Source organism: Pan troglodytes, chromosome 13 (assembly GCF_028858775.2).
Source record: "Pan troglodytes isolate AG18354 chromosome 13, NHGRI_mPanTro3-v2.0_pri, whole genome shotgun sequence".
In the NCBI taxonomy this organism is placed as follows: domain Eukaryota; kingdom Metazoa; phylum Chordata; class Mammalia; order Primates; family Hominidae; genus Pan; species Pan troglodytes.
Genome location: NC_072411.2, coordinates 77,964,178 through 77,979,328, shown reverse-complemented (window position 1 = coordinate 77,979,328; position 15,151 = coordinate 77,964,178). Strand labels below are relative to the sequence as shown.

The 15,151-nt window shown below is 33.2% G+C and overlaps 1 protein-coding gene across 6 annotated transcripts in view; it reads left to right on the top strand.

Annotated features, from left to right (window-relative positions):
- Positions 1-15,151, top strand: part of LNPK (lunapark, ER junction formation factor) — an 84,227-nt gene that overhangs the window by 64,075 nt on the left and 5,001 nt on the right. For 4 of the 6 annotated variants that reach the window (XM_016950075.4, XM_016950076.4, XM_016950077.4 and 1 more), the window contains 3 exons: positions 6,153-6,258; positions 7,429-7,499; positions 8,298-8,468. In XM_016950075.4, coding sequence (XP_016805564.1) covers positions 6,153-6,258; positions 7,429-7,499; positions 8,298-8,468 — 348 coding nt within the window. Of the gene's footprint in view, positions 1-6,152; positions 6,259-7,428; positions 7,500-8,297; positions 8,469-10,021; positions 10,105-15,151 lie in introns of all 6 variants that reach the window. The other 2 variants (XM_054679124.2, XM_016950078.4) reach the window with 1 other exon arrangement.

Below are 15,151 nucleotides of genomic sequence, written 5' to 3'. Positions count from 1 at the left end.
TGCATATAAAGATGCATGTGCAAGAGGTTTAAGATATTTTTATGAAATCTATTATTTCATGTATCCAGATTCTTTTGTGGATATGTTCACTTTAAATATGTAGAAGTAAAATACTCTTGCAAGTTAAGTTGGCTTAAATACTTTCCAAATCTAATTTGGCTTGCTTATTCAAGTTGAAAATTTGATAATGAGGGATGACCATGTCTGGATTCAAGTTTATTTTTTGATGATAATAATTGAATGTTGTTAGCACAAGTAAACCAATAACTTAGCTGATGGAATCTTTTTATTTTATTTTATTTTTTTTTGAGACAGAGTCTTGTTCTGTTGCCCAGGCTGGAGTGCAGTGTCATGGATCTTGGCTCACTGCAACCTCTGCCTTACGGGTTCAAGCAATTCTCCTGCCTCAGCCTGCCAAGTAGCTGGGATTACAGGTGGGCACCACCAGGCCTGGCTAATCTTTGTATTTTTAGTAGGAGTTTCGCCGTATTGGCCAGGCCGTTCTCAGACTCCTGACCTCAGGTGATCTGCCCACTTTGGTCTCCCAAAGTGCTGGGATTACAGGTGTGAGCCACTGTGCCCTGCCAGTGATGGAAACTTAAAAGTGTATTTGAGAGCCGGGCACGGTGGCTCATGCCTGTAATCCCAGCACTTTGGGAGGCGGAGATGGGAAGATCACCTGAGGTCAGGAGTTCAAGACCAGCCTGACTAACGCGGTGAAACCTCGTCTCTACTAAAAATACAAAAATTAGCCGGGCCTGGTGGCAGGTGCCTGTATTCCCAGCTACTTGGGAGGCTGAGGCAGGAGAATTGCTGGAACCTGGGAGGTGGAGGTTACAGTGAACTGAGATACCGCCACTGTGTCTCAAAAAAAAAAAAACAAAGTGTACTTGATTTCTGATACTAAGAACTTGGTCTAGAACCTAACTTTTATTTACTAATAGCTATAATTTTGACATCAGTTACCCTTTTATAGATGGTAATAGCCTTTAAGTTTGTGATTATTTACAAATCAAATTTCCTTTTTATTCATTTAAATTATAAGAATTTAGTATAATGTAGTATTGCTATCCTAAAGCCATCTTGAATACTTGAAAGATTTTGTCATAGCCATTTTGAAACCCTTGTATCCCTATATTGCAGGGCATCTTCCAACAGGGTTCCATTTTGTTTCAGAGTCTTCTATGAAGTCTCCATGTAAACCTCCATTGCTGCCCACCTTATCATGTTCATTCTGTCTTGTTTTACAAAGGCAAACATCACATTTTATTTTATTCTGTCACTGTCTTCTCAGTGCCTTCTGTGTTGTCTCAATTCAGAGTATCTCCTGCAAATAGTTCTCTTTCAGTTTTCAGAGGTTATAGGGTTACAATTCATAACGTTTGAATGTGTAACTCTTTATTTTTGTTATTATTTTTATATAAAATAAAAGTTATTAACTAAATTTTATGTGTTATTCCTCCACTCCCAACTCACCATTAGTATCTTATGATATTGTCTAATTTATTACATGAACACAGTATATTTCTCTTCACTTATTTATGTCATTAATTTCTTTCAGCAATGTTTTGTAGTGTTTGGTGTATAGATTTTGCACATTTTTTGGTTAAATTTACATCTAATTTCATATTTTAATGCTATTGTAAATGGTATTGTTTTATTAACTATTTCCAACTGGTTATTGCTAGTATATAGAAATACAATTGATTTTTGTATATTGCTCTTGTATCCTATAACCTTGATAAACTAATTTATTGGCTCTAGTTAGTATAACTTTTTTGTAGATTACATAGTATTTTCTACATAGACAGCCACATTGTCTGAAAAAAGAAAATTCTACTTCTCCCTTTCCAGTCTGGTTTTCTTCTATTTATTTTTCTTACCTTATTATATGAGCTATAACCTTCAGTACAATGGTAATAGAAGTGCTAGGAGTGGACATCCTTGCCTTTTTGTTGGTCTTAGGGGAAAAGCAATTATTCTTTCACAGTTTTGCATGATGTTAGCTCTAGGGTTTTTTGTTTTAATAAATACTCCTTATCAGCTTGAAGTGCCCATCTATTCTTAGTTAGCTGAAGGTTTTCTTTTAAATCAGTAATAGATTATGTATTTTTTCAAATGCTCTTTCTACATCTATTGAGATGTTTATATTGGGCTTTGTTTCTTTGTTTTAATGCCTGTTCATATAGTGAGTTACATTGATTTTTAAATGTTAAACTAACTTGCTTTCCTGGAATAAATCTCACATGATCATGACGAATTATCTTATATGCATATTGTTGGCTTCGATTTGCTAATATTTTGTTAAAAATGTTTATATCAATACTCATTAGGAATATTGGTCTGTGGTTTTTTTGTTTATTTTTTCCTTGTCATATCTTTGTCTGGTTTTGTTATCAGAGTTATGTTGGTTTCATTTCATAACATTATGAGTAAGTATTCCCTGTTCAATTCTCTGGACAATTTGTGTAGAATTGGTATTATTTCTTCCTTAATTTAAATGTTTCCTTAATTTTAAAGATATGACCAGTTGAAGCATCTGGGCCTGGTTTTTTTTTTTTTTTTTTCTTCTGAGAGAAAAAGGTGTTGTTTTTTTTTTAACTAAAAATTCAGTTTCTTTAAGAAAAACTGTGACCAATATCACACATGATTGTAGGGGCAAAAATTCCTAACAAAATTTTAACATAATTATTTTTATCTTCTTGAGTGAACTTCGGTAGTTTGGTAGTCTTTCAAGGAATTCGTCCATTTTATCTAACCTGTAGAATTTATTGGCATTAAGTTGCTTGTAATAGTCCCTAATTATTCTTTTAATGTTTTTACAATCCAGAGTTATGGCATTTTTCTCCTTTCTGATATTAATAGTTTGTATCTTCTTTTTTTTTTTTCCTGATTAGTCTGGCTAGAGGTTAACAATTATATTGATCTTTTCAAAGAACCAGCTTTTCTTTATTATTTTTGTATTTTCTGTTGTATTAATTTCCTCTCTGATCTTTATTATTTCTTTTATTCTGTACTTTGGGTTTCATTTGCTCTTCTTTTTTAGTTTCTTAATGTGGAAGCTGAAATTATGGATTTTAGTCCTATCTTCTTTTGTAATATAGGTGTTTAATATTATAAATTTTTTCTTTTAAGTATTGCTTTAGCTGCATATTATAAATTTTGATTTTTTTTCCATTTTCATTCAGTTCAAAATACTTTCTAATTTTAATTTTTTCTTTGAATCCTGGGTTATTCAAATGTATGTTATTTAGTCACCAAATATTTGGAGATTTTTCAGATGTTTATCTGCTGCTGATTTCTAATTTAATTATTTTGTTAGAAAACATACATTGTGTTACGTGAATCTTCTTATGTGTATTGATACTTGTTTTATGTCTGAGAATGCCATGTATTGGTAAATGTTTTATATTTACTTGAAAGAACATGTATATGTCATGGGCGATTGGTTCCAGGATCCCCCAGTGGATACTGGAATCCACGGATGCTCAAATCTCTTAAAAGAAATGGCATAGTATTTGCATATAATCTATACATATCCTTCCATATACTTTAAATAATCTCTAGATTACATATAATGCATAATAGAGTGCAGTCAGTTATCTTTTAAGGTGATTTAAATAATAAAAAGTCATATATTTACCCACATGATAACTGTTTTAGATTCTTTATTCCTTTGTGTAGATCTTGCTTTCCATCTGCTATCACTTTCCTTCTGCCTGAAGGACTTCTTTTTAACATTTCTTGTGTTGTTCTTCTAGTGATGAATTCTTTCAGTTTTGTATATCTGTAAAAGTCTTCATTTAAAAAAGATGCTCATACTGGATATAACATTTTTGACAGTTTTTTTCTTTCAGAACTTTAAACATACTGTTTCATCGTTTTCTGGTTTGCATCTTTTCTGATGAGAAGTCTGCTGTCATTCTTATCTTTTTCTCTGTACATAATGTATTTTGTTGTTGTTGTTGTTGTTGTTTTAAGATTTCTCTCTCTCTCTTTTTTCTTTTTCTTTTTTTTTTTTTTTTGAGATGGAATCTCGCTGTGTTGCCCAGTCTGGAGTGCAGTGGCACAATCTCAGCTCACTGCAACCTCCACCTCCCAGGTTCAAGCAATTCTCCTGCCTCAGCCTCTCGAGTAGCTGGGACTACAGGCGCGTGCCACCACGCCCAGCCAATTTTTGTATTTTTAGTAGAGACGGGGTTTCACCATGTTGGCCAGGATTGTCTCTATCTCTTGACCTTGTGATCTGCCCACCTCGGCCTCCCAAAGTGCTGGGATTACAGGCATGAGCCACTGCACCCGGTCAAGATTTTTCTCTTGATTATTGGTTTTAAGCAATTTGTTCATGCACTGTCTTGGAGCAAAATTGTGTTTCTTGTATTTGGGATTTGTTGATATTTTTGAATCTGTGGGTTTATAGATTTAATCAAATTTGGAAAATATGCATTATTTAAATAGTTTTGTCTTTTTCTTCATTTTTCTCCTCTTCTTGATGGACCCCAATTATATATAAATATAAATATAAATTAAATATAAATATAAATATATTAGGCTGCTTGAGACTGTTCTGTGGTCTTGCTCTGTCACCCAGGCTGGAGTGCAGTGGTACGATCATGGCTCACTGCAGCCTCCACCTCGTGGGTTCAAGCAGTCCTTCTACCTCTGCCTCCTGAGTAGCTGGGACTACAGGTGCATGTCACCACACCCAGCTAATTTTTGTATTTTTTTTTTGTAGAGATGGGGCTTCCTCATATTGCCCAGGCTGGTCTTGAACACCTGAGCTCAAGTGATCTGTCTACCTCGACCTCTCAAAGTGCTGGGATTACAGGCATGAGCTACTGCGCCTGGTTGTCATTTTGTATGGTTTCTATTGCTATGTCTTAAAGTTCACCAGTTTTTTTGTGTGCAGTGTCTAAACTGTTGTACACATAATCTGTGGATTTTTTTTATACTAGACATTGTAGTTTTTATCTGTAGAAGTTCAATTTGGTTTTAAGTTTTACATTTTTTTATGTCTACTTAGCATACTGAATCTTTAGATTCTCAAACATAGGAAATATAGTTATAAGAATTGTTTTAATATTGTGTACTAATTCAGTCATTTTCATAATTTCTGGGTCAATTTTGATTGATTTTTCTTATCAGTGATATTTTCCTGCTTATTGGCATGTCTAGTAATTTTTAATCTGTTGCCAGAGATTGTGAATTTTACCTTATTGAATACTGGGTTTTAAAAATTCCTATACAGTACTCTTCTGAATACTTTACCTAATGGCCTGTGTGTTAGGAGGTTTTCCCACTCTGATTGGAAATGGGCAATATTCTTGGCCCTGTATGACTGCTGTTTCTTTTCACCTTTTTGAGTAGTTTTTTTCCTCCATCCTCAGATAGTTTTCTCACATGCATGCACCAGTCAGTACTCTGCTGAATTCTCCAGTAGACCCTCTGCAAATCTTTGTTGTTCTTTCTCTGTGCCTTCTCTCCTGCTTGGTACCCTTTGTTGTGAACTCAATATGCCTTGGCCTTCTCAGAATTCTGGCTTTGTCTCCTCAACTGTGAGAGTCTGCTACATTTCATCTGGGTTTACTTTCTTTTCACTGCCGAGTGGAAACTCTCTATAGGCAATAAGCTGGGGCAGTTGTAGGGCATGTTTTGTTTTTAGTCTTCTCAGGGAACAATAACCTACATTGCTTGATATCCAGTGTCTTTAAAACTGTTACTTCATATGTTTTGCACAGTATTTTAATTGTTTTAGGTGGGACGTTAAATCTGACTCCTGTTGCTCTATTATGGCCTGAAGTGGAAGTCCCCTGATTTACTATCATGTAGGCTTTTAAGAGTTGGAGCATTTTAAAAACATCAGTTTGTACAGAACTAAGCATAATTTTATTTGCTAGTAGTTATGTAGGAATCTACTACAGAATCTACTAGCAAAGGTAGTTCTAATATAGCACATATTTAAATATATTTTGTAGTACAGTATTTTTAATGAAAATTTGAATGTTCTTCAGAGATTTATAAGAATTAGTATTTTGCTATTTTGTTAAAACCTTTTAAAATTTCTAACAAGTATAGGTAGTTCTTGGTAATGGAATTAAATTTTATGTGTATTTCATGTATATAAATTTTGTATGTATTTATTTATTTAATAGGTCTTCATCCTCCAGGTCCACCTTTAGCAAGACCTATTCTCCCCCGAGAACGAGGTGCTTTGGATAGAATTGTTGAATATTTGGTTGGTGATGGTCCACAAAACAGGTAATATTTACTAGGGTGGTAGATAAATGAAAATGAAAACAGGATGTGTGTGTGTGTACACACTAGATGTTTTAGTTTTGTGGCACCTATTTTCTGACTTTAGAGCATAGTGGAGTATTTTATAGCCCTGCAAAAGAGTACATATTCAATTATTTGACAGTAGAAGTTTTGACAACATAGTCTGGATTAAATCCATTTTGAAAAAATATTAACTCTGCTATAACTTTTAGAGAAACTGGATTATTTCATTGAAACTTTTAAACTTAAAGAGCAAAAACATAGTTCAACTCTGATAGGTTCTAAGAAGTGGAGCTTTATAGGTATCAGTACTGGACTTGGTGATAGTAGTACTTTTAATGTTAAGAGCAATTTGCATGTATTTAGTTCTCAAAATGCTTTTCCAATTATTCTTAAAATAACTCTAGGAAGATCGTATGATATGTACAGAGCAATTGTCAAAGTATAGATTTTTTAAAAATTCATCGGATAATAGATGTTTGACAGCGCTCCTTATTAATATTATTTAAAAAAAGGAATGAGAATTTAGTGTTTATGTAATAAATCGTATGTTATTCAAAATAGAATGACATTTGATATAGCGAAGTATTCATTGAGTATATCCACAGAGAACTGAGAAAGTATATAAATAGATGTTTAGTGTAACTGGGAAAGGTATAAGAATCATGTATAGTAATTAATCTTTGGGTTGTACTAAACAAAATTAAATATGTTTGTTTGCCGCAAGACATCTCAGGTTTTAATAATATTCATTGAGAATCTCTAAGAGGGTTCCAACTTTTCCAGCCTTATCTGACCACAGATTTGGAGGCTTTCATCCCCAGCACTATACTCTGGGAAACACCAAAATTTAAGTGTTCAGTTGTCAAATATGTTTCTGCTAATTTAATAAAGATATATTCATTTAACTGTTGCTTAGTTTATTTTAAATTTGATGTATAAATTATATTTTTAAATGCTTGAAATTTGGGCTTTGGTTAATTTTGGCTTTTATTTAATGAATATTGTTTGTTGTTTACTAAGTCTCATATAATTTGTTATGGCATATTTAGCTGTGTTAAAATATAAATTAGCCATGATGGCTAAATTAGTCTCTGTCAAGAGCTTTGTTTGCATTTGTAACTGGTCTGTTCATTTTTCCTTACGGTGTAGGTATGCACTTATATGTCAGCAGTGTTTTTCTCATAATGGCATGGCTTTGAAGGAAGAATTTGAATACATTGGTAAGAATTATTGGGCAATGATATTTAAATATTTTATGCTTAAATATTTTATTCTATGCCATTTTCTATGCAGTGTCATTTTATTTTATATACTCTCTTTGTATACATTGGTTAGGCATATTATCCTTATTTTAGTACATAGAGCAAAGCAGGGAAGACAATTCAGGTTTCTTCCTATATAATGTACAGCCTCTAGGCCAGTTGTTCTCAAACCCCACTGTGCATCACAGTCACCCAAAAAGCTTAAAATAATTATGATACCCAGGACCCATTTACAAAGAGTCTCCTTTAATGGACTGAGTATGAGGTCCAGGCATCAGTATATTTTTTAAAGCTCTGCAGATGATTCTCATGTGTAGCCACTATTAAAAACTACTGTGGTAAATTGAAAATGCTTCTGAAATATTATGTACTACATTTTCATGGGTAAATGTGCAAGGTTCTGGATTTTAAAATACCTAATGATTCTGGTTACTAGAAATGTAATCTCACTAATTCATTTAAATCATTAATATTATTCTGCTGTCAACCTGCTGTGTAACTTATTACATAGTTAGCCTGCTATGTAACCTGTTATGCCTTTTCTGCCTTTAATTTTAAAAATTAAAATTCTAATAATTAGGAAGTATGCTTTAGTTCTGTTTAGAGCCTCTACCATATTATTATTTAAATAACATACACAGTAACTTTTAAAAGGTTCTTTTGAATATCTGCAAAAGTGATCTTGTGAGTTAACTAATTAGTCCTTGAACTTTGTTTGGTTTGTGGTTTTGCTTATTTTTTAAAAATTCTCTGCAGCTTTTCGATGTGCCTACTGTTTTTTCTTGAACCCTGCAAGAAAAACCAGACCTCAGGCTCCAAGACTTCCTGAGTTTAGTTTTGAGAAGAGGCAGGTGGTGGAAGGTTCAAGTTCAGTTGGTCCCTTGCCATCAGGAAGTGTGCTTACATCAGACAACCAGTTTAATGAAGGTATGAATATGTTAAACAGTTTTGCCCCTTAATAACATGTGTTATTTAACAGTAATAAAAGCATAATGCTTTTAGATAAAGATGGATTAATTTATCAGATTTTGCCGCATGCATATGTCAACTATGGCTCTGTTACCATAGCCTCCTGTGTGATAGGTGTGATGTGTTTCACTTTTAACATGCAGGTTGTATTGTGATAAGCAATATCTAGCATCAGCTAGTTAAATACTGTTTATGGAGTGACCTTTTCTAAAAACTGTTGGGAGATTTGATTAGTAATATTTTCATGGGTTAAGTTTTTCAATTTATCTGAGTGAAACAGATTATTGGAATTATGAAACAACTGTTCAAAGGATAAAATACAAGATTTGTGATTAATATTGATAAAATAGGTTTGTATCTACCACACGAATTGGTAGAAATTACCAGAAAGCAGGAAACTTTGGAATTATAAAGTTATCCTTGCATTTTTTTGGATTACTGTATCAACAGGACTGGTATTTCATTAAAACAAACAATTTTCTAAAGGTTCAGAAGATTAACATTGCCTTTGATGTAAAAATCAACCTTATTTTAGAGAAACAATTTATCAGAATTTATTGGGTTTTAGAATTCATCTTACAATTCTGTTTTAGGAATTCTTGAGGAAATTTCATGAAAAAATGGAAAAGATGAGGTGGAAGATTAGACTATTGCCAGCTCTTTCTTGCTACAGTATTAATATTTGGTCAGGAGCTCTTTGTTAATTAGCTCTGAATTATGAAGATTGCCAAAATTATGAAACAGGCCATAATGTTTTGTTGCTATGTGTGATATGGAAAATAATGCATATTAGAAGTTTAGTTCACATAATTTATTTACCAGTCAGGATTAATTATTTTAATTTCTAGGAATTATCGTTTACATGTATTTGATATTTTCTTCATAAAAACATTGAGTACTGTAAAAATTGCTTTAATTGAGAATATTATATGAAGCAGTGAATTTTCAGATATCAGAAATTTAGTATGGGATTTGAGTATCGATATTTTTTTTTAACTTTGAAGAGTGAACCTAAAATGTGTGTGTTGAATTGGGCTTGGCTTTTGGCTTACTAACAAATATCAAAGTGAATTTGAATACAGATAGCTATGAGAGAGGCCTGTATTCTTCCAACACTGAATCAATGCATTCATCTTCTCCAAGTCTGCAGCATCACCTTCAAACAAAATGTCAATTCTTTTCTTTTGCTTAAGTCGTGCTCTGAGCTGCATGCTGTCACATGCAAACCATCTGCCTTGCCATTGCAGCCTTTTGGAACTGAAAATTAAAGGATTTCATACTGAAGATGCCTAGAGGAAAAATTGAAGTCTTTTCCATGACTAGCCCTGCTTATAGAAGCTAAAGTGAATATCTGTAAGCTAATAGTTGGGACAAAAAAAAAAGACAGGAAGAAACAGTCAACACAGTGAAAATCTTGATAATGAGTCCCATACTTTCTGTCTTCTGCTAAGGTCAAGATAGATAGTTAGCAAACAACACCCAGCTATACCTATCCTTCTCATCTAATCTAGGAGGAGCAATACCCCAGATGTCTCATTTTCTGTCTGAAATTCCTGGAAAGAAGTCTTACTGGCTCAAACCCAACCCCAATAAGGTAATGTTATTACATGAAGACAAAACTGGAGGCAGGGTTTGATAACTCCATAATGCTAAAAACTGAAGCAACAATTCCATTTGGTTAAGATAGTTTCTAGAATAATAACTTTCATACTTCTCTTTGGATTCATCAAAGTGGCCATGAGCATCTTTTTCTTTGGCTTTCCAGAAGATTGAAACTTTTCTCAAGACATCTAACTCAACACTGTGACACACAGTTATCAATTCCAAGCTGGCTTCCTTTAGTAAACAACTAGAAGTATATCTGATGAACAGATGAAGCTGCATTTGTTTTGAACCCCAGTGGCTTATGAGTATATTGAACTATTAATGAAGACCACATCATCTCAATCATCTACTCTTTGCTAACAGACAGTGTTTTAGATTTCTGATTTTTAAATGATGTAGATACTTGAGGTCTGAAAAAAAAACTTTTCTGCTTTAATTCTTATATTATTAAAAGTATTGCAGTGGCTCCTTCTTAGCAGCAGAAATTGTAGAGATGAAGTTATTGAAGTTACAGATGGAACCAAAAGATAACTTTCTTCCATCCAAACTTTTCTTTAAACAAATATCAGTAACCATTTTTATGAACAATCAAGAATTAATAGAAGAAATATTTTTTTTTTCAATCTGTGATGTAAGGATTTTGAAGTTAAGTTTTGCCTGGATTCTGATTTTGGAAGATTTCGCATTTAGGATGGGGCACAAAGCTGTTAAAATTTCTGGACCGCTCTTTAGAAAAACATACAGAATCTTGGAAAGTTTTCATCAAAGGAGGAGACCTAGAAGAAATTTCTCTCATTAATTTCTCACCTGAATACCTGGAATATTTTTTTCTGGAATTTTACATCCAGATGCTTTGGTAATAGATTATTAGAGAAATACAAGAAATTATGGATATAGATTGTCTTTTTACTTGAGGGCATACTAAATACGGCAAGAAATGAACTGCTTTTAGGTTCCTCAGTTTCTTTTATGGTTAAATAGATAGTACCGTAATACTTGAATCTCTGCTAAGTTACATTAAGGTGGTTTATCAGTTTTACCTTTTTTTAAAAAAGCATTCTTTTTATGGTATGTGATAATCATTAGAGTACTAGGTTTCTACATTGTTGGTATTCTAATGCAGTGATTTTTTGGCTAGCATGTTTACAAAATGTTACTGTTAATATTGTGTTTTTATTGCCCAGTTGTGTTTGTCTAGGTCTCATGCAGTTATTTTAGTAGAATATAGTTTTTGTCCAATTGGAAATAACTTCCTAATAATAAAACTCATGGCATCTAATCAATACTATCAAAAATAGCAAGTGAAATTTATATAAGGTAAAATTTAACTTGATAATATGATTTTAGTCCTTCTCTTTTATGCAAAATACTGTTACCATTAGGTTGCGCTGAACAAGGGAAAATTCTAAGTTTAGTATTTTTGTTATGCTCCAGGAAATTAAACTATTTGATAATGTAAATTTTGTTGTATTCCATGTATTTACCAGATCCATTAAATAATCTTTTTATACCTTTGTTTATATTTACTTATGTGCAGCCTTCTCAAGATATGTAGTATGTTTTTGCATGTTTGTTTTAGACATAGAGATCTTTTGGCCGTCTCACTCCCTTTTCTAAAACACTTTCACTTAATAGTTTAGTTTTAGATCATTGCTTAATAATTAAACTCTTGGCCAGGCACGGTGGCTCACGCCTGTAATCCCAGCACTTTGGGAGGCCAAGGCGGGCGGATCACAAGGTCAGTTCGAGACCAGTCTGGCCAATATTGTGAGACCTTGTCTCTACTGAAAAATACAAAAATGATCCAGGTGTGGTGGCGTGCGCCTGTAGTCCCAGCTACATGGGAGGCTGAGGCAGGAGAATCGCCTGAATCCGGGAGGCGGAGGTTGCAGTGAGCTGAGATTGTGCCACTGCACTCCAGCCTGGGTGACAGAGTGAGACTCTGTCTCAAAAAAAAAAAAAAAATTAAACCCTTAACTTGTCTGATTGATTTGCTCAGAAATGGTAAATAATTAAATGGTATTCTGTATGTTGATGAATACTAGCTATTATGAGTGGTTATAATTTAATTGAATTTTATTTACTGAGTTATTGGGTTGAGTTGGGGTGAAATTTATACCTTTGTTTCTTAAATATAAGTTAACCATTTTCCTTAAGGCAGGAAAATCTCGTAAAAAGTGCCTTGTTTAAAACTTGTGAGTTAAAGACATGTTGTCAATTTTAATTTAACACAGTTCCTTTGGGTAAGTTTGTAACTTACATATATAGTGGGTACTGATGTGTTAGCAAGACAAAAATATATGAAGTTGTTTTGCTAGACTATTATTTAATTTTCTTAAGAAATTATTTTTTCAAGAACTAGAGTAAAAACCTAAACATGATATTCTTTACATGTTTTTGCATGTGTGTAGTTTATAGGTGGGGCAGTGATATTCATTATATAATTACACTGTTTTATGAGTTTCAGTTTTCTAGCTGAGTTGAGACTTTGCCCAAACAACTGGAAGCCAATTGTTACTATTTGGTAAAAAATAATAATAATAATATCTCAAGAATATTGAGGTTGGGGTGGGGTGATGGCAGGAGTGGGGAAAGAAATTGCATGGATCATTTTTTGTTTTATGGCATTGCGGTATATTGTTTTCTTGACATTATAGATGCCAGAGTCGATTTTAAAATTTTTCTTACAGATGGAATTAGGTCATTCAGGTAATTGTTTCATGTCTTAGTCTTAAACTGGGCCATAAAGGGAAGAGTAGGGTTGTTTAATTAGTGTGAACACAAAGCCTGGTTTCTCTTATAGTATTTTATGCCCAAATATTAACATCTTGCGAAATATATTTTATTCCACCAAGCTGTTTTAAACTACAACTTCATGGAAGAAATTTGCTGTTTTTGTTAGAATGGGCAAATGATGTGCTTCCATAAAAATGAAAAAAGTATGTTTGTAACACATTAAATAATCTTATAAAGCTCTGTGGTTATTAAATTTATATGTAATTCTCTGTTAATCATTTACACTTAATTATTTAGCTCTTGTTTGATGACTTCTTACAAAATGGCATTGGCATCCAAACATCAATACCTATCTTATTTAGACTACCTGATGTCTACATTGTAGGTGTCATGTCACATACCAATTTTTTGTAGTGTTACTGCCATTAAAAAATTGCTTTTCTGCAAATTAACCCAGGGGAAGAAACTTAATCATTAATAGGCTCTTTGATTATTTTCAATTTCCACCCATTTCACCAATTTTGTAGTCTTCCACATATTCTCTGAAATACAATAGTGACTGGAAGACTTCGTGTATCTTGTTTTCTGATTATGATAGCACATGGTATTTCTATGAATTCTTGTATTGCAGACATTTAAAAATTTCAGTATTGTAGTTCTCCTCCTTGTATTAACCATTTCTTTGTGGCCCCAGAATTTGTACATTAAATCGGCTTTGACTAGTAAAGTCTATTTTTGAAAATAGTAACATCACAAAACTTTAATATGACAAGCCTTGAATTTTGATACCTCTCCTGTTTCAGTACAGTATTGAGGCAGTCTGTCAGACAGAATATGACAAACTATGTGGGCCTGTTTTCACTTAAACATGTTTATTGGTGAGTTACATCCTGGATTCTTAGCTTTTTGTTTTTTCATTTCTTGTGGCTTTATTGGTTTGTTTCAGAAGGCTTACTAAACTATAAGAAATTGTGAAGTTCTTGCCAAGTAAATACTGCTCTATGGCCAGAGAGTTGTGGAAAACCATGACGCTTAACATTCTGTCTTGGATACATTCTGTGAGGGTAGAATTACAAATGATTGGTGACTCCTGAAGTTTTCCACGGATAACTTGTTTGCCCTTGTAGCAGAAATGATTTGTACATGCCTGTAGTTTCATTTGCCCTTTCTGCTTTTCCTTTCTGCTCTGGAACATTGAAATAACAAAATTCAAGTGACTTACTGTTTTCTAACTTGGATTTTTATAAAATTCCATGTGTGTAGCAATGCCATTTTAAGTTCCATGTTAAGATACAGATAGGATTTTAAAAAATGAGATTTGGCACAAATTAATTTATGGACATTCCTTACTATTTTTTGTGAGCATAGGAAGTTTTCATATAGTAAAACTATAGAATTTGGGCCTTTATTCTACATATCAAAAGGTGGAAGGTGTTATAACTAATTATATAAGCCAGAGTCCAAGGTATCTCTTTAAAGAAATAATTCTTTTTAAATATTTTTAAAGTCTTGGCATAGAGTATGTGAGCTATAGATAAACTTGTATGGTAAAACCATGGATTTCTAAGACTTCCATATTAACACATGTGCATATAACACATAATTTCTTTGCAAAACAATTTTATTTATTTAGCAAAACTGACCTTTATTATACAAGGAACTTAATTAGAACTTTTTACTAAGGCTGGCCTTCCCTCCAGAGTTTTTGAATCAGTAACATTTGTAGTATATCGTAAGAAATCATCTATGAGAGTGGAAAAATATGCTTTTTTTCTTAACTGATATGGTTTGGCCATATTTCTACTAGCAAAAATATTAATTGCTGTTTTTTACATAAACAAAGAAATACCTTAAAGCTAGATTTTTATCTTTAATGTAGAAATTGGGTGGCCCAAAAGTTGTCTGCTCCAGTCATTCCCTCCTCCATCCTGTTCTTTAAACCTTAAAGAATTAAAGGCAGTTTATTCAATACAATTGTTATATTATTTTTAAGGGATTTGAATTCAATAATACTTAGAGAGTTTAAAAGGAGTAAATTTTCATGTAGGGACTAGTACCCTTAACTTCTGCTATGGAGATGGGGTTAAAAGACCCTTCTCTTTCTCTCCCTAACATGCTAGGTATGTAGTACATTCTGACCCAGAGGTTAAATACAGAGGACTTGTCTTGCAGAGGGATGAGAAGAGACTAGTCATGCCTTTGGAAAAGATAGAAACCTGACTTCCCGGTTTTTGGATAATAGAGATGTATATCAGTGTAGGAAAGCACCATCCACCCACACCCACACACACCCACCCACC